Source organism: Saccostrea echinata, unplaced genomic scaffold (genome assembly GCF_033153115.1).
Source record: "Saccostrea echinata isolate AGI-Se365-2 ecotype Australia unplaced genomic scaffold, CSIRO_AGI_Sech_v1 ptg000047l, whole genome shotgun sequence".
NCBI lineage: Eukaryota > Metazoa > Mollusca > Bivalvia > Ostreida > Ostreidae > Saccostrea > Saccostrea echinata.
This window is the reverse complement of record NW_026889796.1, coordinates 746,583-767,347: the sequence shown is the minus strand read 5'-3', so window position 1 is coordinate 767,347 and position 20,765 is coordinate 746,583. Positions and strand designations below refer to the sequence as shown.

The 20,765-nt window shown below is 34.3% G+C and overlaps 1 protein-coding gene across 1 annotated transcript in view; it reads right to left on the bottom strand.

Annotated features, from left to right (window-relative positions):
• The window catches only part of LOC133203073 (uncharacterized), a 78,377-nt gene that overhangs the window by 40,794 nt on the left and 16,818 nt on the right, over positions 1-20,765 (bottom strand). The window contains exons 18-35 of the mRNA XM_061338939.1: positions 20,407-20,643; positions 19,952-20,115; positions 19,705-19,813; positions 19,211-19,341; positions 19,096-19,113; positions 18,889-18,976; positions 18,418-18,642; positions 15,052-15,288; positions 14,567-14,824; positions 10,326-10,580; positions 9,434-9,831; positions 9,192-9,300; positions 8,646-8,894; positions 6,766-7,032; positions 6,367-6,642; positions 5,776-6,167; positions 5,523-5,621; positions 116-224 (exon numbers count right to left, since the gene is read on the bottom strand). Coding sequence (XP_061194923.1) covers positions 116-224; positions 5,523-5,621; positions 5,776-6,167; positions 6,367-6,642; positions 6,766-7,032; positions 8,646-8,894; positions 9,192-9,300; positions 9,434-9,831; positions 10,326-10,580; positions 14,567-14,824; positions 15,052-15,288; positions 18,418-18,642; positions 18,889-18,976; positions 19,096-19,113; positions 19,211-19,341; positions 19,705-19,813; positions 19,952-20,115; positions 20,407-20,643 — 3,621 coding nt within the window. The remainder of the gene's footprint in view (positions 1-115; positions 225-5,522; positions 5,622-5,775; positions 6,168-6,366; positions 6,643-6,765; positions 7,033-8,645; positions 8,895-9,191; positions 9,301-9,433; positions 9,832-10,325; positions 10,581-14,566; positions 14,825-15,051; positions 15,289-18,417; positions 18,643-18,888; positions 18,977-19,095; positions 19,114-19,210; positions 19,342-19,704; positions 19,814-19,951; positions 20,116-20,406; positions 20,644-20,765) is intronic.

Sequence of the window (20,765 nt, the reverse complement as noted above, 5' to 3'; positions counted from 1 at the left end):
AAATCAAGTCTGACAATTAATTTAATGCAAGCCTCCATACAGGTTCATGCATTTGTACCATGTGACAAAACCTGCCGATCATAATTTACAATATTTTGATAGCTAGATTTCAAACCTGCAAGAAGCTGCTCTGTCTATCATGGGTGTTCTTCCCCCAAACACAGCTATATTTCCAATATACTGTATACAATTAGTAGCCATTTCCATATCACACTGAGAGGACTCTGTAAATACAAGAAACATCTCAATTATTGCAGAGAGTAATACACATTTCATGAATATACTATGGAAGGCAATCGAATACAGATCAAATAGCTTATCAGTTAACCGCAAGACGTTCCAACTGATTAACCAGTTAATCGCAACAAACTACATATTTTTTTTTAGTGAACTCTATACGTATGTACAGGAAAACAAAAAAAACCATTAGTAATATTCTCTATATGTTTCATCAGTAAACTTTATGCATTTTATTCCAATTTCAAAAGAAAAAATAATAAATAAGAAAACCATAAAATATACACTGTACATGAGATTTTAAAGACATTGATGATTTTTCATATCAGATGTTATGCAAGGTCAATTTGGATTATAACTTATCAACATTCAGAGGGTTTTTTAATCTTGTAAATTGAATTCTAAGGAAGTTAATACATATCGACTAACTGATTACAGATTTTCTATCCGATTACAATTGTTCCCAGAAACCAGTTAAAACCAGTATTTCAGTAATATTAAGAAAAAAATTCTATCTTTTCCTGAAGTGATGCCAAGACTTCCTCAAAATGACTGAAAGCACGCATTTCCATTGCTCTGGCTGGAATTTCTTAAAACAAAGGTGAAGAATAGATATAGATGCAAAATAATATACACTACATCACGCCTCAATCATGCTCATACGCATCATTAGCATGTCACTGAATGACCGTCCGTGGACCAGAAGTCCATGGGTTACTATACTGCTAAAGGTTCGAGAAAATTTGAACTCAGCATCTGAAAAAAAGGCACTAGATCAAGAGATTGATAAACCTAATGCATCGTAAAAATCGATCTGCAATTATTGTGCATGGAGGACTTGCACACTGTAATTAAATGGCCGGAAATGGGGTGTTTTTAACAGTTATGCGATTCTTTCTAAAATTAGAAGATACATGTACCATTCAACGTTTCAATGAAATCACTGATGTTTTTAAATCAGGGTTTATCTTACTGTATTCATTTTTGAAAATCATTAGATAAAAATATTCTGATATTTGTAGGTTACAGCTTGTTGCGTTTCTTTTGCGTGTCAGTATATATTGATATTGATTTAAATGGTACATCAATAAAATAATTATAAAATTTTTTCTTTAAAAATTTAAATAAGGCCAACTTTAAAACAATGTTTTTTTGCCCTCTTCCAACTCAGGATGAAAAAAATAGGGTCAGTAGGTAGGTGAAAAAAATTTTTCCCCAAGAAAATTTCAACATCAATGCAGAATTTTCAAAATCTATTTTCTGAAATTCATAAAAAAATAATTGCTTCCTAGAGGTTAAAAAAAATTTTGGAGTCAGGTCATTTTTAGCGGGTCGGTCGGGAGAGGGCAATCAAACAATTTTTTAAATATGGCCTAATATACACTATAATATTGATGCATTATATACCCTAGCGGCAAATTCCTGTATGCTAATTTTCATACATGTAAATGTTTATTTTCAAATATTTTGGTAAACCTCTGAGAGGAATCCAAACTGGGAATATATATTATTGAACATACAAATACCTTTATTTTCATTATGAATAAAAACCAGAAGTCTCTGATGAGACTGTAGCTCTACCGGTCTGTTTGTATAACAAAAGAAAAGTAGCACTTGGATTTGAAACATTGCAACATGCAACAATGAATAGAATTATGTAAACTGTAGGAGGTGTAGCGTTTTGATAGTATTTCACGGAAATTTCTATTTTTAGTAACCATGACAACACCATTCACCCAAATAAAAAAAACAGAAGTACATATTATGTATCGTAGTGTATTCTAACTGCGTGCCAAATTAGATTGAAATCAGACCAAAATTGTAGGAGGAGTAACGTTTAATGGGAATTTCACAAAAATTTCTATTTTAAGTAACCATGGCAACACTGTTCATCGAATTCAAAAACCAATGCAATAAATTATGTATCTTAGTATAGTCTTCTTGTATGCCTAATTATATTAGAAGCAGACTAAAACTGTAGCAGGAGTAGTGTTTTAAAGGAATTTCACAGAAATTTCTATTTTTAGTAACCATGGCAACACCGTCCATCAAAATCAAAAACCGATGCACTAAATTATGTATCTTAGTGTAGTCTACTTGTGTGCCAAGTTATATTGAAATTGGACCAAAACTGTAGGAGGAGTAGCGTTTTAAAGGAATTTCACAGAAATTTCTATTTTTAGTAACCATGGCAACACCGTCCATCAAAATCAAAAACCGATGCACTAAATTATGTATCTTAGTGTAGTCTACTTGTGTGCCAAGTTATATTGAAATCAGACCAAAACTGTAGGAGGAGTAGCGTTTATAAAAATTGTTTACAGACAGACGGACAGACAGACAGACAGACGGACGGACGGACGACGGACACCTTACTATCGCATAAGCTCTTCTGGTCTCTGACCAGTAGAGCTAAAAATGAAATCGCATTTATTTAAAAGTTATGTGTGGTTTTACATCTTAATTATAAACCAGAAGTCTCTGATGAGACTGTAGCTCTACTGGTCTGTTTGTATAACAAAAGAAAAGTAGCACTTGGATTTGAAACATTGCAACATGCAACAATAAATAGAATTATGTATCTTAATGTAGTCTACTTTTGTGACAAGTTATATTGAAATCAAATGAAAACTAGGAGTAGTAGCGTTTTGAAAGTATTTCACGGAAATTTCTATTTTTAGTAACCATGACAACACCATTCACCCAAATAAAAAAAAAACAGAAATACATATTATGTATCGTAGTGTATTCTAACTGTGTGCCTAATTAGATTGAAATCAGACCAAAATTGTAGGAGGAGTAACGTTTTAAAGGAATTTCAAAGAAATTTCTATTTTTAGTAACCATGGCAACACCGTCCATCGAAATCAAAAACCGATGCACTAAATTATGTACCTTAGTGTAGTCTACTTGTGTGCCAAGTTATATTGAAATCGGACCAAAACTGTAGGAGGAGTAGCGTTTTAAAGGAATTTCACAGAAATTTCTATTTTTAGTAACCATGGCAACACCGTCCATCGAAATCAAAAACCGATGCACTAAATTATGTATCTTAGTGTAGTCTACTTGTGTGCCAAGTTATATTGAAATCGGACCAACCCTATAGGAGGAGTAGCGTTTTAAAGGAATTTCACAGAAATTTCTATTTTTAGTAACCATGGCAACACCGTCCATCGAAATCAAAAACCGATGCACTAAATTATGTATCTTAGTGTAGTCTACTTGTGTGCCAAGTTATATTGAAATTGGACCAAAACTGTAGGAGGAGTAGCGTTTTAAAGGAATTTCACAGAAATTTCTATTTTTAGTAACCATGGCAACACCGTCCATCAAAATCAAAAACCGATGCACTAAATTATGTATCTTAGTGTAGTCTACTTGTGTGCCAAGTTATATTGAAATTGGACCAAAACTGTAGGAGGAGTAGCGTTTTAAAGGAATTTCACAGAAATTTCTATTTTTAGTAACCATGGCAACACCGTCCATCAAAATCAAAAACCGATGCACTAAATTATGTATCTTAGTGTAGTCTACTTGTGTGCCAAGTTATATTGAAATCAGACCAAAACTGTAGGAGGAGTAGCGTTTATAAAAATTGTTTACAGACAGACGGACAGACAGACAGACAGACGGACGGACGGACGACGGACACCTTACTATCGCATAAGCTCTTCTGGTCTCTGACCAGTAGAGCTAAAAATGAAATCGCATTTATTTAAAAGTTATGTGTGGTTTTACATCTTAATTATAAACCAGAAGTCTCTGATGAGACTGTAGCTCTACTGGTCTGTTTGTATAACAAAAGAAAAGTAGCACTTGGATTTGAAACATTGCAACATGCAACAATAAATAGAATTATGTATCTTAATGTAGTCTACTTTTGTGACAAGTTATATTGAAATCAAATGAAAACTAGGAGTAGTAGCGTTTTGAAAGTATTTCACGGAAATTTCTATTTTTAGTAACCATGACAACACCATTCACCCAAATAAAAAAAAAACAGAAATACATATTATGTATCGTAGTGTATTCTAACTGTGTGCCTAATTAGATTGAAATCAGACCAAAATTGTAGGAGGAGTAACGTTTTAAAGGAATTTCAAAGAAATTTCTATTTTTAGTAACCATGGCAACACCGTCCATCGAAATCAAAAACCGATGCACTAAATTATGTACCTTAGTGTAGTCTACTTGTGTGCCAAGTTATATTGAAATCGGACCAAAACTGTAGGAGGAGTAGCGTTTTAAAGGAATTTCACAGAAATTTCTATTTTTAGTAACCATGGCAACACCGTCCATCGAAATCAAAAACCGATGCACTAAATTATGTATCTTAGTGTAGTCTACTTGTGTGCCAAGTTATATTGAAATCGGACCAAAACTGTAGGAGGAGTAGCGTTTTAAAGGAATTTCACAGAAATTTCTATTTTTAGTAACCATGGCAACACTGTCCATCGAAATCAAAAACCGATGCACTAAATTATGTATCTTAGTGTAGTCTACTTGTGTGCCAAGTTATATTGAAATCGGACCAAAACTGTAGGAGGAGTAGCGTTTTGAAAAATTGTTTACAGACAGACGGACAGACAGACAGACAGACAGACAGACAGACGGACGGACGACGGACACCTTACTATCGCATAAGCTCTTCTGGACTCTGACCAGTAGAGCTAAAAATTAACCTTTTTGCACTTAGCTAGACTCATTTCTTTGGAAAGAATGTCTTTTCTAAGTATGAAAATATAAAAAAAAAATTACCATCTCTTTTAAAATAATGAATTTTGAATACATTTTCTATATTTTTCACAAGAATCATGTCTTTAGCTTCACAAGCCATAAAGCACTTTTACACAGATCCAACGTCAGTCGTCATTATCAGGTACATGTACATGTATCTCAACAGAATTCTAAAACACTGAGCCAGTTTTTCACAAATACTCTAAAAGCAACCTTTTTCAATAATTTTGGGAAGAATATTACATTGAAATCTTTTAAAAACAAATTGGAAAATATATCTAATTTTGGGGAAAAATATAAAATGTGCATGAGTAGCAACTCGGGTTAACAATATGATGTCAAACAAGTATGGCTTCACCTTTTAAAGATACATGTACTTCTTTATCAAATTTTAATATGAAAACAAATGGTTATGTAGTCAAGGTGTACAAGATCTACCAATCATTCAGAGAGAAATCTTTGCTACTTCAAAAGTGTAAATGATGTGGCTGAACATTAATTGAACAGGGTGCAAAATCATCTTTTTTTGTTACTTTAAAAATATCTACCTTTCATGGTCCTGTTGTACAGGTCAGTCATGTTCCAGTTCTCCATTTCCATCATCTTCCTGTCTTCTCTAGACATATTCATTTTCATCATTTCCTCTGCTGCAAAAAATTAATTCAACTTAAAACCTTTCCTTCATTACATTATTGCTACAACCTATCAACTTTATCTTTATGAACAATTAGTATAATTTTTCAATAAAATCATTGTAATAGCCTAATTAATTTTTTTTAAATATCTATCACGTCTCCATACCATATCCAGCAAAGCACTTGTTGAGATCAACCTGGTGGGCTGCTGACTTCCACATCCCTCGTATTAGGGGTTCCTGGAATGTGCCTTGCATCTCAATACAGCGCTGTGTCTGACTGAGAATGGGGCAAACATCCCAGAAAGATGTGGAAGCATTCTTCATGACGGCGGTGATGTTAGCAGAAAACTGTAGGTAGCATGCCTTGTTGAACATGTAGGGAACTAATGGATTGGTTCTCTCCATCACAACTTCTGAGAAATTGCACTTGCCGCCCCTGTAGTATTTTTGTATTTCTTGTGCAAATATTCGGACATCCTGAGCTACTAACAATTGTGCTCCATTGCTGCAGCCAACAGCCTTTTCCAACATACATTTGGCAATTTTTTCTCCATTGCTGTAAATAAACACGGTCTTGAGGTAAAACTACATTATGATAAATCTGGCTTTCTAAATATCATTTTTTCTCTTAAATCCACATTATTCTATTGTTGTAGTAAATTAACTCTCCTTAAAATGTACATTTACTTTGCATCACAGGAAAAAGATTACGTAATACATCACACATTCAATTTACAATCAAACTGATTTCTTACTCGCAGACAACGGTAACATTCATGTCTGGGGCACAGTCCAGCCATCTTGTTGTACACACAGGTCTGGGCTTACAAGTCTGGAGAGCAGCAAGCAGGGGTAATGACATTTCCTGCATCCCAGAATTCCCTGTCCTTGAATCCTTGGCAGCAATCTTCATGCATTCATACCCCAGTGTTGCCATGATGACATGTACAGTGGTATTGATCTCCTTGACATCTTCAGGTTTGCAGGTTATGGTGTTTTGTAAAACACACTCTAATGTTTTTGCATATTCCCTGTAATAAATGTTGAAAAGCTTATGCAATGTCTTAATATTCTGAAAGTCCATATATCAGTGGACTTCAAATGATGATCCATAAAATTCTCTCATAAATTAAGAGATAAACTTAGTCTCTTACATGCACATTCCATCCATTTTGGTCATATTGGCTCTAGCATATTCGTCAAGTTTCATCAAACACTGATTTGCCTTGGGTAGTTCACATCTTGAGTTTTGCAGTGTAGATTCCCACATATCCGTGTTACACATGACGGTAGACAAGAGAGGACAGGAATCCCCCAGTATATTACGGATATGGTCCAGAGTGGGGGCGAAAGATCCTTTGACACTGTCAGAGCAGTTCTTAGTGAATTGATGGACACATTCAAGTGTCTCATGGAATTTACTATAAAAACATGAAAAGATGGGGTTTTTTTTAATTCTTAAAATCATATTTCAATTATTAGTGCATTCAACCTCAAACCTCTTTATTCAAGACTATTCCCTCTGAAATATAATTATATCATATACCACATATTTTCAAAATATTAACATTTGAAATACTGAGGTTCAACCAGAGTGATTTGTTGAATTTAAGAATTAAAAGAATGTTTATATTAATACCATTTTTTACTAATACAAAATATTATATGCAAAACAAATATAAAACATGTTTTAACATTACAAACTGCTATTTACCTATGACCTACATACCAAGGGCTGGGTATCGCCTGGGAATTTCGTATTGCGATATATTGTTCTATTTTTAACAGTATTGTGATATGAATTGCAATATTTTCAATAACAGTTGAAATGCTCTTCTTATTTCATTAACCTCCATTTATAAGCAGAGTTTATATACATGTAACTATTATAAATATGTTGTAGCAAAAAAGTTCTTGTTGGTTCACTACAGTTTTGCAACAAAATGCAACCATACAACAGTGAGTCATAGTTGCCAACTCGCCCGATTTCGTCGGGTTACACCCGATTTTTCGACCCTTAACCCGATTATTTTTTATGACACGGCGGGTCATGCTCTTCTCCTGATTTTTGCCGAACAAGCCGAAAATCTCCTGATTTGGTTCATAAATTAGGTTGCACTTTTAACTTCCAGTTGCAACCCAAGCTTGGATCCGTAAACAATGCCAAGGCTATGTTCAGTAGGCCGTGTATATTCAGTAAATTATCAGCGCAGGTGTAAACAATTACCTGGGAGTTGTTTTGACAAATCAAAGTTTGAAGTCAATTTAAAATGGCTTCCAATAGAACTATGGCCAGCAGGAACAAACTGAACCAAGAAAAAGAGAAACGATATTTATTTACATATCAAGGACTCTTGGAAAACAACTTTCATTAGATAAAATAAAGTGATCGAAGATAGAGTAGGCCTAACTATACATTTAATACATATTGCACTTGTTAATTAATTCGGGAGAGGAAAAATAACTTCAAAACCAAAATTGGAATACTTTCAAATTTAGCACAAACATGTGCTTCAAAATAGCAATGCAGATTCTGAAAAGACTTTCTTTTAAGAAAAACGCACACTTAATCCAGGTCAATACTGAATAATGAGACCTTCAATGCTCTTTTTTAACATGTAAATTTAATCAATATATATATTAATTTTTTGTCATTGTAAATTAAAGCCTCTGTTTAATAAAAGAATTCTCAATACACAAATACTTATAGAATATACATATATATAATTTAATCATGTTAGATATGTTGTGAATGTCGTTACGCGTTATGACCAGATTTTTTACTTTCCAAATCTGGTCATGACCAGATTTTTTACATGTTGGAGGTTGGCAAGTATGACAGTAACCTTACTGTAAAGCGTTTGGATTGAAAACATTTCTGACATCTTAAATTTCATATTTTACTTTAGAAATCCCAAGCCCAAGCATTTTCCCAGTATATTGGTACTGGAAAAATGTACCGCAATAAGATAATTTTTGTTAACAAATCGCAATAGACAAGAACACTGATATTATTGTGCAGCCCTATACATACCTGCAAGCCTCCCTCTTTTTGCCTGGGGTGATCTCAGTGAGGTACATGCCATAGTGCTCTAAGCACATGGAAGCCATTTCTGGGGAACACACATCATCCATTTGCTTGACAGTAGGCAGAATAGATGACGGACAGGCTTCCATGTGTTCATAGACCAGGGAGATCAGACCATCCCTAAATACATCTTGTCGCTGCTTAGAACAGGTCTGTACACTGTTATTGACACACTTCTGCACATCAAGAATCTTTCTAATAATTAAAAAAAATATCTCTAAGTTAACCTGCTATTCAACTATCTTTTTGATTTTCATTTTTCCTTATTTGCCCACTGGCACTTGACATTTGTATATTTTTCTTATCACATTCACAAGATGATTTATTCCATGGGTAGGGGATATGTTTTTTTTTTTGTGATAGGAAAAAAACTGAACATCAAGTGTAAGTGAATTTACAATAGTCTAAAAAGCTACAGTTCCTTCTCAACTCTGTAAATAATCAACTGACCAAAATCTGAGCTGTGAAATACATGAAGACTGCATTTCTTACCCACACATGGGGAGTCTCTCTGCCATTGGGGTCAGTCTCCATCTTATCAAAGTCTGTGAATAAGATACTACACACATTGCAGCCACATCCATCATACAACTTGATGGTTCTGTAAATAAAAAAATATAACATTCAGATTTCTTGAAGAAAGTGCATGCACCTCATTTTACTGTAAAGATCATCCTTAATTCTGTGTCTTCTGATCAATGATTTCTCCCTGTATTTTAAAAACAAAATCTTACCGCTAGGCATTGGCTTGTTTTCAAATGTCTGATTGCACATCTTTTTGAATTCCTGATACGCGTCCATAGTTTCAGCAAAATTGAACTGTATCGGCAGAGGAATGTACTTAGCTTGTTGGATACACTTCTCTTCCTCTCTCTTGGCTGAACATAAAGAACCTATGAAGCTGGACTTAGTGGTCAAACCCTTGTAATAACTGTTCATGAGCACCATGCTACAGTTGGCCACATCTGAGGTTTCATCCTTCACCATGACCTGTGTATCCACACTGCTGAGGTCACAGGCAGACTGCCTCCACTCCTTGTATTTGTGCAAGATAAACTCCAGAGGTGCATTCTGGGCAGCTGCACAACCCTCTGTGTGTTCTTTGACACATTTAACAACATCTGACAGTTTGCTGCAAAATTTAGGATGATAACTGTATTAATAACTAACAATGATCAGCTTTATAGAGCATTAAAATCATGGGAAACCTCAGCATCCAATATCAGGAAAAGAAAATTCTCAATATACTCCAACCTCTATGAATTGACCACAGATAACAGAGTAATTACATGCTAATTCATAACAAAACATGAGCCTTGACGGTTATTAAGTCAGTATCAAGGGTATTTCAAAATTTTCTCTAAACTGCTCTGCTCAGCTAAAATTTTACGATCCAATCAAGAATTTCCCTAATTCCCTTCATCAACACATACTTTTAAAGTCTCTTCCTAATTTGTAACCTTGGGAAAAAAAATCCTATTAATTTTTCACTGACCTTGACCTTGAACTGTTTTAATGACCTTGGATCCTGTGATTCTTTTAAAAATTTACTATAGACACGAGACACTAACAAAAAGCAGTGACTCGGGTGACCTAAAAACAGATGACATAAATACTAAAACTAACCTGCAAATCTGCTGTTTGTCCGATTCTGATCTAATGTTTAGTAGGCATTTACTTTTGGCATTAGTGATCTCGCACTTCTTTGGGACTGGCATTGGACATGACTTCATGAGTCTGATTGAGATATCTCGAGGAGAACATTTATCTCCTACGGCAGTATAGATCTCACGATAGAGAGACCTGAGATCCAGGAGTGACTTATGGTCGGTACAATCACTGGTAGCACTCTCTATACAACAAGTCATCTTCTCCATGGACCTGTATTTAAATAAAACATAAAAGAATAAAACAATTCGAGTTTCTGTCTATAAAATTAATGAAACCAGAGGCCACTGGGCCACAATGCTCACCTTTGAAAAAACTTAGTCGAGCTGTTCTTCTGAAGATTTTTTTTTTTAAATCCCCTTTTTATTCCACCTACAAACCTTTTGACCCAATATTATGACCCCACTATAGCCATATTTAACTAAACTTGAATCCACACAACATGGGGATGTTTCAATATCAATATGTCTATATAGTGAACTTGTTGTTCTGGAATTTTTTTCTGTATACATGCATTACGTAAAATTTAATGCCCAATATAATTTTAGCCTAACCCTAAACCCAGGGCCCATGATTTAAAAAAAAAACTGGAATCCAAAAAAAATGGAAATGTTGGCATATAATTTAGTGAAGGAATAATTGCCAGGCTGTTCTAGAGAAGAAGATTTGAAAAGATTTTTTCCAATACATACATGTACTTGTATAATCCTATGTAAAACTTTGATCTTCATATTGTGGCAACACACTACCCCAAAGCAGCCATGATTTGAACAAACTAGAGTTTATACTTCATGTATGTAAGGAAGCTTTAGCAGAAGATTCAATTTTTTTGACCCAGTGGTTCTTGAGAATAAGATTTTTAAATGACCCCACCCTATTTTCGCCTTTTCTTGTATCTCCCCTTGAAAGGAGGCATTGCTCCTCTTCTGAATTTTTTGAATTCTTTTCACCCAAGATTTTTTGTGTGCCAAGTTGGGTTGAAAATGGCTCAGTGGTTCTTGTGAAGAAGAGGAACATGTGAAAATTAGCAGAAAGACAGACTAACAGATGACAGAAAAACTGGGATCAGAAAAGCTCCCTTTAAGGACTTGTTGCATGCTCTTCATATATTATATAATTTTATGCAAAATAATATCTACAACATTGTTTATTAAGATACTGAATACAATTACCAGTAATTTTTATGTAACCATATTTTAAGCGAAATTTGAGTTGAAATTCAAATACAGCGATATACATATTTCAATTGGATTTCCGCGCCATACCACTGTTACTTCATATGCAACAATTCAGTGATAGAAAAATGAGAAACTGCATACTTTTAACGAACTTTGTCAACGACGAATGCGGAATAATTTGAAAAATCCTGAAAAAATTCTTACATGCTTTCCAATTACTATAGATGTATGAACTTCTTCTAACTAAAGTATAAACATTTATTAAAAGATGAAGTTATAAATACATGTATTATTGACAGACTACAGTGTGGGTGTACATGGTGTAATCATGTTAGTAAGAATAAAATAAAAATTGTAAAACAAAAAGAAACTTGCTGATTTATAGCGGAGCTTGTACAATCTTAATCACAGTTTATGATTATAAAAGAAAGGGTTATTAGTAAAGATCACAGTTTATGATTATAGAAGAAAGGGTTATTAGTAAAGATCCTGCCACCTTTTTCAACTACAGGTATGATTCTATAATTACCCCTGCCCCATTCCCCTTCTCATGATTTCCGCGATGATTCAGTCGCTTATTTATGTTATGATTCAAGATTATTGATTAAAATAAATTATTCAAGTTCTGTAATTTTAAATTTGTGAATAAAATAGATTAATACATGTGACAAGATGAAATAAAGTGCCCCGCCACAGCATGATACGCCCGTCAAATATTGTTCAATTATCAAAAACAGTTTAGAGTGCAAGAAAATCATGTCAACCTTGATACCGGTAGAAGGATTTCCATGATTTTTCCATTCTTATAATATTTGTTTATACACCTCCTGTGGTGTATGCATTAATTTTAACAAATATTACATTATAGATCCTCAACTGGCTGTGTTAGAGCTTGACAAATGCCCATCTGCAGCCCCCCCCCCCCCCCCATCTTTCATATTTGTGAGACATGATGCTCTAGTTGATATTTTCAAAAAATATAAAAATATCATATTGAGCAATATCAATTTAGTCTTAACAACTTAATCTATAACAAATTAAATTTGAAAATAAAAAGGCTGGCCATCAAATGACATATGTTATAAACTGACCAGCAGTTCTTCTGCCTAATTCCCAAAGGATACAGATAAGAGCTGCTTGATCAGAGATGCTCTAACAGAAATGACTGAGACAGCTAGCCTTTCTACATTGAACTCATTAATTAATCTTAAACTCGATGCATGTCCACTCATTACTCCCAAGGTATGAATGGATCTGCACTATTTGCTTTGTAGTGCAATAAAAATGCATATTTATGTCATCCTGAAGTTAAATTTGAAAACAAAGATTTTTTTTTAAAATTTGTTACAAAAATTTCTAAAAAGAAAAAATAAAATTTTGTCATCTTGAAGCAACATTATTAATAAGGTTCCTGCATGACTCTTAGATTTGTAGTGGCTATCTACCATAATTAAAACATTTTTTTTAAATACTTGATTTTTTTTAGATTTAATGTCACACTAGCTGGTTTTAAGCTGCAATCATACGGACAATGGACATGCTGATTTCAACATTACTCCCCCCCCCCCCCCCCAGTATAATTAGTTTTAATTAATTAGTTTATTATAAAATATCAACAAATTTTATTATCATGCAGTATCAAATTAGTTTTAATTACTTTTCACCAAATTCATTTTAAAAGTTAGGCTAGCTTGTGAACAAGAACTACAAATACAAATACAAATGTATTTAATGTATTATTACATGTATTTAATTTAATCCAACATTTGCACAGTCCCAAGAGATATAGATAACACCTGCTTGATCAGAGATGCTCTACCAGTTAGCTTCTCACACTAAAACTCATTAATTTCTCTCTAATTTGACATGCAATTTTCTGTTATCAAAATTCTACTTGACCAGTGCTTGATAATTAAACCCATGGGAGAGGTGGAATTTCTCTTATTACATTTGTTATAGATTGCTGTAAAGGATATAATGAAAAAAATAAGTATTTTCTTGATTTAACATTTTCTTAATATGGATACTGCAACACTCTTACATTTTTTGAGATTGTGTAATTTAATAGTACAAAGACATTTTTTTTTTTAAATTTCACTTAAATTAAAGGTCAAAGTGACCTTGAAATAGGTCGTGACACACCTTCTACCTAAGATGCATAAATTGGCCAAGTTTGATGATTCTAAGTCTAATAGTTTTCTAGTTATGAGCCTGACAGGATTTTTCCATATTTGGCCATAACATCTTAATTAAAGGTCAGAGCGACCTACGTTTAATGCGCGACACACCTTCTACCCAAGATGCATCAGCTGACAAAGTTTGATAACTCTAGGCCTAATAGTATTAAAGTTATGAGCAGGACACGAAAAAGCTAACAGACAGATGGACGGACGGACATGAACGCTATAACATAATACGTCCCGTCTTAAGACGGCGTATAAAAATTAACTCTGTGTGGGCCAGTTTCTTCGTCTCCCTTGTGTCCATTATTGCTAACAGGTTAATTTCCATGCAATGTTTACAGATTTTTGGGATTTTTTCTTCCTGACAGTTCAAACATACAAGGTAGAATATTGAACCTCATTTAGATAAAATTGGTAATTTGTTTGTTCCTAACACAGAAAAACCAGTTCGTATTGCGTACATTTTAGTAAGATTAATGTATCAACTGATCAGCCATTGTCACTTATGACGTACCATTGTCCCATGATCGCTATCTAATTAACTTAGATTTTTAATATAGGGGTTTTTATTTGAATCAATAATGTCTGCAGTATATCTCAATTGAATCAATAATTACTGTAGTATATCTGCAGTAAAAACACAAAATTTACAAACTGTGATCATGAGGAACATGATACGCTTTTAAATTCAAGTAATTGAGAAAGAGCAACAAGTCCTTTAAGCCTTCAGCTCAGATGACCTAATAAAACTGTGCAGCACTCAAGTGTTTTGACTTATGAGTACATGTAGAACAAAAAATTTTCATCAGCACTTTTATTATTTTCTTCAAAAACTTACTGGCAAACTGGTTTCCAGCCATAGAATACACTACTGGTGATCTTAGAATGTATTCCAGCTTCCTGTGCACATCGATAGGCAGCCTTCACATCACACGTGGCTTTCTTGTCAGACATGGTCCAGCCCTCAGACCCATCGTAACATATGTGCCCCACTGTCTTCAAGGGGAGTCGATACACCTGTATCATCTGGGCATAAACTTCAGGGCTCAGAACAAAAGAAGCTTCATAAACAGACATCATCATGTTCCTGTAATGTCTGAAAATAATTTGAAAGGTTCATAAATCCCCATTTTAAAATTACAAGTAATATTTTTAAAAAGTTATTTTAAAAATCTAAGTCAAAATATGAAGTACAATCATATCATGATATCAAAGTATGTGTGATAAATGAAAAATGAAAAATGTTCAAATCTTTAAACTGCTAAATTTTTTTTTTAACATATAAAACAGAAATACACCACTTAAAAAACTGAAGTTACTTACGGACAAATAGTCTCTTTGGTAGAGTATCGATTACCCAGTAAGGACACCAGAGAGAAGAGTCCCTCCAGCTGGAAGGCTGGCGCTAGACCCAGAACTGGATTAGGGGTGGGTTCTTCACGACACAGTACCCCTACCATCCACTTACTGGAGTTGTACCAGGCTGCTGATAGTGGCATCTTGCTCATATCACAGGATTTTCCATGCATCTCAACACAACTTAAGGCATGTTTTACAAATCTGTGTTAAAAATATGTATAACTTTATAATCATATTGTAGCTACAATGTAACACATGTATCTCCTCCACATCCATTTGTGTATGCATGTACCACATTTATATTAGGAATGACTCTAATTCTTGGCCAAATCATTCAAGTATAACCTGGTTTGGGTCAGTTTACGCTTTATAATCCGCGAGGGAGGTTATTTAACAGCATAAACTGAGGCCAAGATAAATAAATATTGTGTTTCCTATTACCCGAGAAAAAATAGGGTAGGTAGGTAGGGAAAACATTTGATTTTATTTTAACATTTTATTAGTTAAAATTTAACTTTGACAAGAAAAAAATGAGAAAAACAAAGAGTTCATTTCTTTTTCCCAAAACGGCGGCTTACTAATGGCATTTATGTTTAATGGGATATGCATTTTCTCCAACTCCGAAGTGTTCGAGATTAGGATTTCTAACAGTGAAAATAGAATTGTTTACTTCCGGAAAGACATCGGCGGATGAATTTTTCAGGGTCAGCTCATATATTTTAGGATCGGTTGGGGAACCGGAAACACACTATTTATTTATATAGGCCTGACCCAAAACTAGGTTATTCTCGAATAATTTGGCCAAGAATTAGAGTCATTCCTTATAATTTAATTTTAAAATGATTATCATTAAATTAGCTATGGGTGTAAAATTTCGTTGCTTTTTATTAGTTCAAATTTGCCGCTCAATAATACAACCATAGTAACGAAAGTAACGGAAGTGATGGGAAGTGAGGGGAGGTAAAAACTGATACATAGGCCTTGCAGCCTTGTTTGTTTACATTGGTAAGATCGAATTATTGTTTGAAGTTAAAGGTACATTTATTAAATCTGAAATTTTCTATGAATCCCGAGGACTGGAAATGAGAGGATTGTATGGATACAGATGATTCAGCTGGTTGTCAGGGGGGTGTCCCCGAACCAAACCAGGTGATACAGAAATAATTTGTGTTCCTTTCTGGATAATTACCAATCAGAGGCTAGAATACAAACAAAATTAAACAAGAAGTCTGTGAGCAAATGCTCACTAATAATACCCCCGCTCTGATGTGAATACACAAGGTCAGTTATGAACAAACACAGTGATAATCAGGAAATTAACATCAGATTTGTAAAAAATGAATCCCAACATATGGCATGCCTAAACAAAGATTGTGCTAAAATTTCAAGCGTCTGCGATGAGTAGTTGCTGAGAAACTATAACCAAAATTTGTTATGTATGGTACAGACAGATGCACGGATAAACAGGAAGTTGACATCGGATTTGTACCAAAAATGAATCCCATTATATGGCATGCCTAAACAAAGATTGTGCTAAAATTTCAAGCATCTGCGACGAGTAGTTGCTGAGAAAACTACAACCAAAATTTGTTATGTATGATAAGGACAGATGCAAGGATAAACAGGAAGTTGACATTGAATTCGTACAAAAATGAATCCCACAATATGGCATGCCTAAACAAAGAGTGTGTTAAAATTTCAAGCACCTGCGATAAGTAGTTGCCGAGAAAACTACGACCAAAATATGTTATGTATGGTACTGACAGACACACGGATAAACAGGAAGTTGACATCGGATTAGTACAAAAATAAATCCCACCATATGGCATGCCTAAACAAAGAGTGTGTTAAAATTTCAAGCACCTGTGAAAAGTAGTTGCTGAGAAAACTGCGACCAAAGTTTGTTATCTGTGGTACGGACAGACGCACGGATAAACAGGAAGTTGATATTGAATTCGTACAAAAATGAATCCCACCATATGGCATGCCTAAACAAAGAATGTGTTAAAATTTCAAGCATCTGCAATGAGTAGTTGCTAAAGGCCGGTTTACACGGTAAAGCAAGCTGTATAAACCTTGTCATATACATCAAAATGCTCCCGTGTGTACGGGGCTATTACACGGAATTTAAACCTTCCCGGAGTCATATATTCCACGCGTTCGAATAGAGCATGTCTCTATTCTGTACAGCAAGTCGTATGAGACTCTCTATCTTTGGCCAATCAGTGGTCTGGGATTTGGGTGATCTATTTATGCTTTACTGACCAATTCAATATTTTAAAAGAATACTTCAACATTTTTATACGTTATGGCTTGTTCAAATTTAAAATGTAATTTTTTTTAAAACATTTTCGCTGAATAAATTTGAAACAAATCGTATCAAATAATTAAGAGCGAATATCAATCTTTCAATGCTAAAATCTTAGTTTAAAATGGATGTTTTGAAGATCCATCAAATAAAGTTTGGTGTAGCATTCCTTCTTAAATATATTTCAAATAGACGATTAATTTTATATTTGACCGGTGGTCAAAAAATTTACGCAGTGTAAGAGTAAATCGTTCTGCTGCTGAAATTGAATTTCTCATTAATGTGTCCCGCTTCTTTATAAATGGCCGGGGATACTACGTCCAGAAGATCATCAAAATCTGCCATATATCCATTCGGAGAAAATTTCTAGAATTTAAGAAGTGGTTCTGATATGCACCATAGTGATCACTCCCCTCCCAGTCCATTGTCTGACCCATGGCCTTCCTCTAGATCTTCTATGCTGGCACAACAGTGAGTGGAAATGAAATTATCAAAATGCACATTAAGATAACTGTCTTCCTCTTCCTGTTCTTCCATGTTAACAAAATAAAAAAAAAACTGTACTTCTTCAAAGGGGCGTTTTGTTTGTTTAAATAACAAAAGAGTGGAATGTAAACCTGTTTTACCGTGTAGACATATAAGGAATATATTACAAAAGTTGTAAACGACAAGTTGTATACGACAGGTATTACCGTGTAAACCGGCCTTAAGAAAACTGCGACCAAAATTTGTTACGGACAGACAGACACACACACAGCTAGACAGACAGACAGACACACAAGGGTAAAACAGTATACCCCCCTCTCCTTCGGAGCGGGGGTATAATTATATACATGTAAGTACATTTATTTAAATGATCCTCAATACAAAGAAAATTCAGATAATGTTATAGTAAATGTAATGCTATGGTAATCTGAACTCATGATTTCTAATTTACATGTATTTAGAATAGCAATGCTAGGAACCAGATTTCAATCCAATACAAATGATGACAGACAATATCAGCCTATTTCCTTACTTACCCACACCACAGAGGACTCTCAGTAAATGTCTGGGGTGGCATCTTCAGCAGAGCTCCCGCTTCCATCATGCACATGGATGCTAGCTCCATGTTACATTTCTCAGATTTACACACCATTCCGGAGGTCTCCCCAATCTGGTCTATTGCCATACCCACTAAACTCTGAAACTTCTTGTTACAGCCAGTCATTGCACTGGACAGACATTTCATGGTAGGGGGCACCTGTCTGTATAAAATGTACATATTTTGTCATTAACATCTCAAATACAGTACAGTGGATCAACATTTCTTTCAAATCTTTCATATGAATTTCTCACAAATGAGTCTTCTCTGCAATATGCAATGACTGCAAGTGAAAAACAGTCCAGAGTACTGTACTTGTAAAATAAACAGATATTTTTCAAACATTAAAAAATTTGGTTTGTTGTTTCTCATTGTTTATAAGTTTAACAAGAATTCCTACACAACATACCTGCAGTAGTCTGAGAGAGAATCCATTGTGGAAATCTGAATATAGTCCCTCAGGCACCTCACTGCTGTCATCTTACACATGTTGGACTCTAAAACACAGAATGGAACTCTCTAAAATATCTTCCTTTGATTCAGTTATTTTTACTTTGATAACATCACAGCTGACCTTGATTATGAACATAAGTATCAATTAATCAATTCAACTTACCATGAGATTCCTGTTCATCTGAAATTAAAAAAAAAACTTCATTTTATGTTTATGAACAACATTGACAACTTACAAATGCACACCATCTCTAAATATTACAGTCTAAATAGCTCACCTTCTTCCTCTGAGCATGTTCCCATGAGAAGTCCCATGACCAGTGGAGCATGGGCAGCCATTTTCTTTTTGTCTTCTTCATCACAGTTCATGCTGCTCTTCTTGACACACTCTGCCATCATGTGTAGTTCACTGAATGTTATAAAACAGATATTGTTATAACATGTTATGAAAAGTAAAGACATCAATAATTAATTTCCTTCTAAAGGTATAAAACTGATGTTAGAGAAATCTAAAGCATGTTTGTTGTCAACCAAAGTCAAAATTTAGACAATGAACATGAAATCCTCTATTTACATGCACATGCAAGTTCCAGCTATGCTTAAAAACTTTAAAATTCCAATTATGCTAACATTCTTTGACATTACTGACTAACTCTTACTTTGAAATCTTTAACCAATGTACAAATGTAACATATATTTCTCAAGTCATAGATTATAACAAATTTACAAACACTTTTAACTTCATCATAGTATAAAAAAAGGTAATACTAACCCACAAAGTTTCTTTTTGTCCACTTCTTCCATTGAAACTGTTGTCATAGCAACCTTGTCAAACATTCCAGTTAAGCACATCTTTGCTTTCCTCATGTCACACATTTCCGCTGAAATTTACAAAGTTTAAATACCACCTCAAGTACAAAGATTTGCTTCAATAATTTATTTTTTCCTCAGAATCTTTCACTAAATACAACAAAAGAAATAACCTACATGAATCTCTCATTCAAAGAGAGACTCACCACTAAATTTTCTCTGCATGACCTGCATGGGTTTAGTGTTGTCCATCTGGCAGGTTTTGACCGCGACACCGGACACGTCTCTGTAGGCATCCTCCACAGTGGCGCGTTCTCCCGCCTCACAACCAGCGGTGTTCTCCAGCACACACAACTCGGTAGAAACGATTCCACTGTATTGAAAAAAAAATATAAGAAACTTTATGACTCAGAGGCTTTTGTTTTTTTGTTGAAATAATATATTAATATTTAAAACATATACATCATAGCTTTTCAAAATGTTTAATTTTATACTGCAGTATACTGAAGACAAAATAGAGCAAGTTCACTATTAGAACCACATTTTTCTTATCATTTATTTTATTTATTCATATCTGAATATATGACATAATTACTTACATTGAAAAGAAAACATAGAGAAAATTTATAAATTGTTTTGAATTTATTTTTTTCCTTTGACTTACGAGCAGACAGCAGGTGCTTGTTCTGTCATTCCGTACATCATGATTCCTTCACTGAGCATGCTCACACATTTCATGGCCTCCTTGGGCTGACATTTTCTTGGTGGCTCCTCATTACAAATTCCTATACTCTTCCCAATACTATTAAACCAATCCAAGACCCGTATTGTCTTCATTTTGACTGCAGCAGGACAACCCATTAAATTTTTATGAATGCACATAACATCAGAACTTCGTTTTCTGAAAAAAAAAAAAATACAGATATCAATATACATGTATATTACATGTATCTCAGAATTCAGAAACACAAGATCTGGGCTAACAAAGTTAAGTAGTTTTTCATGCTCATTACTTCCTTGAGT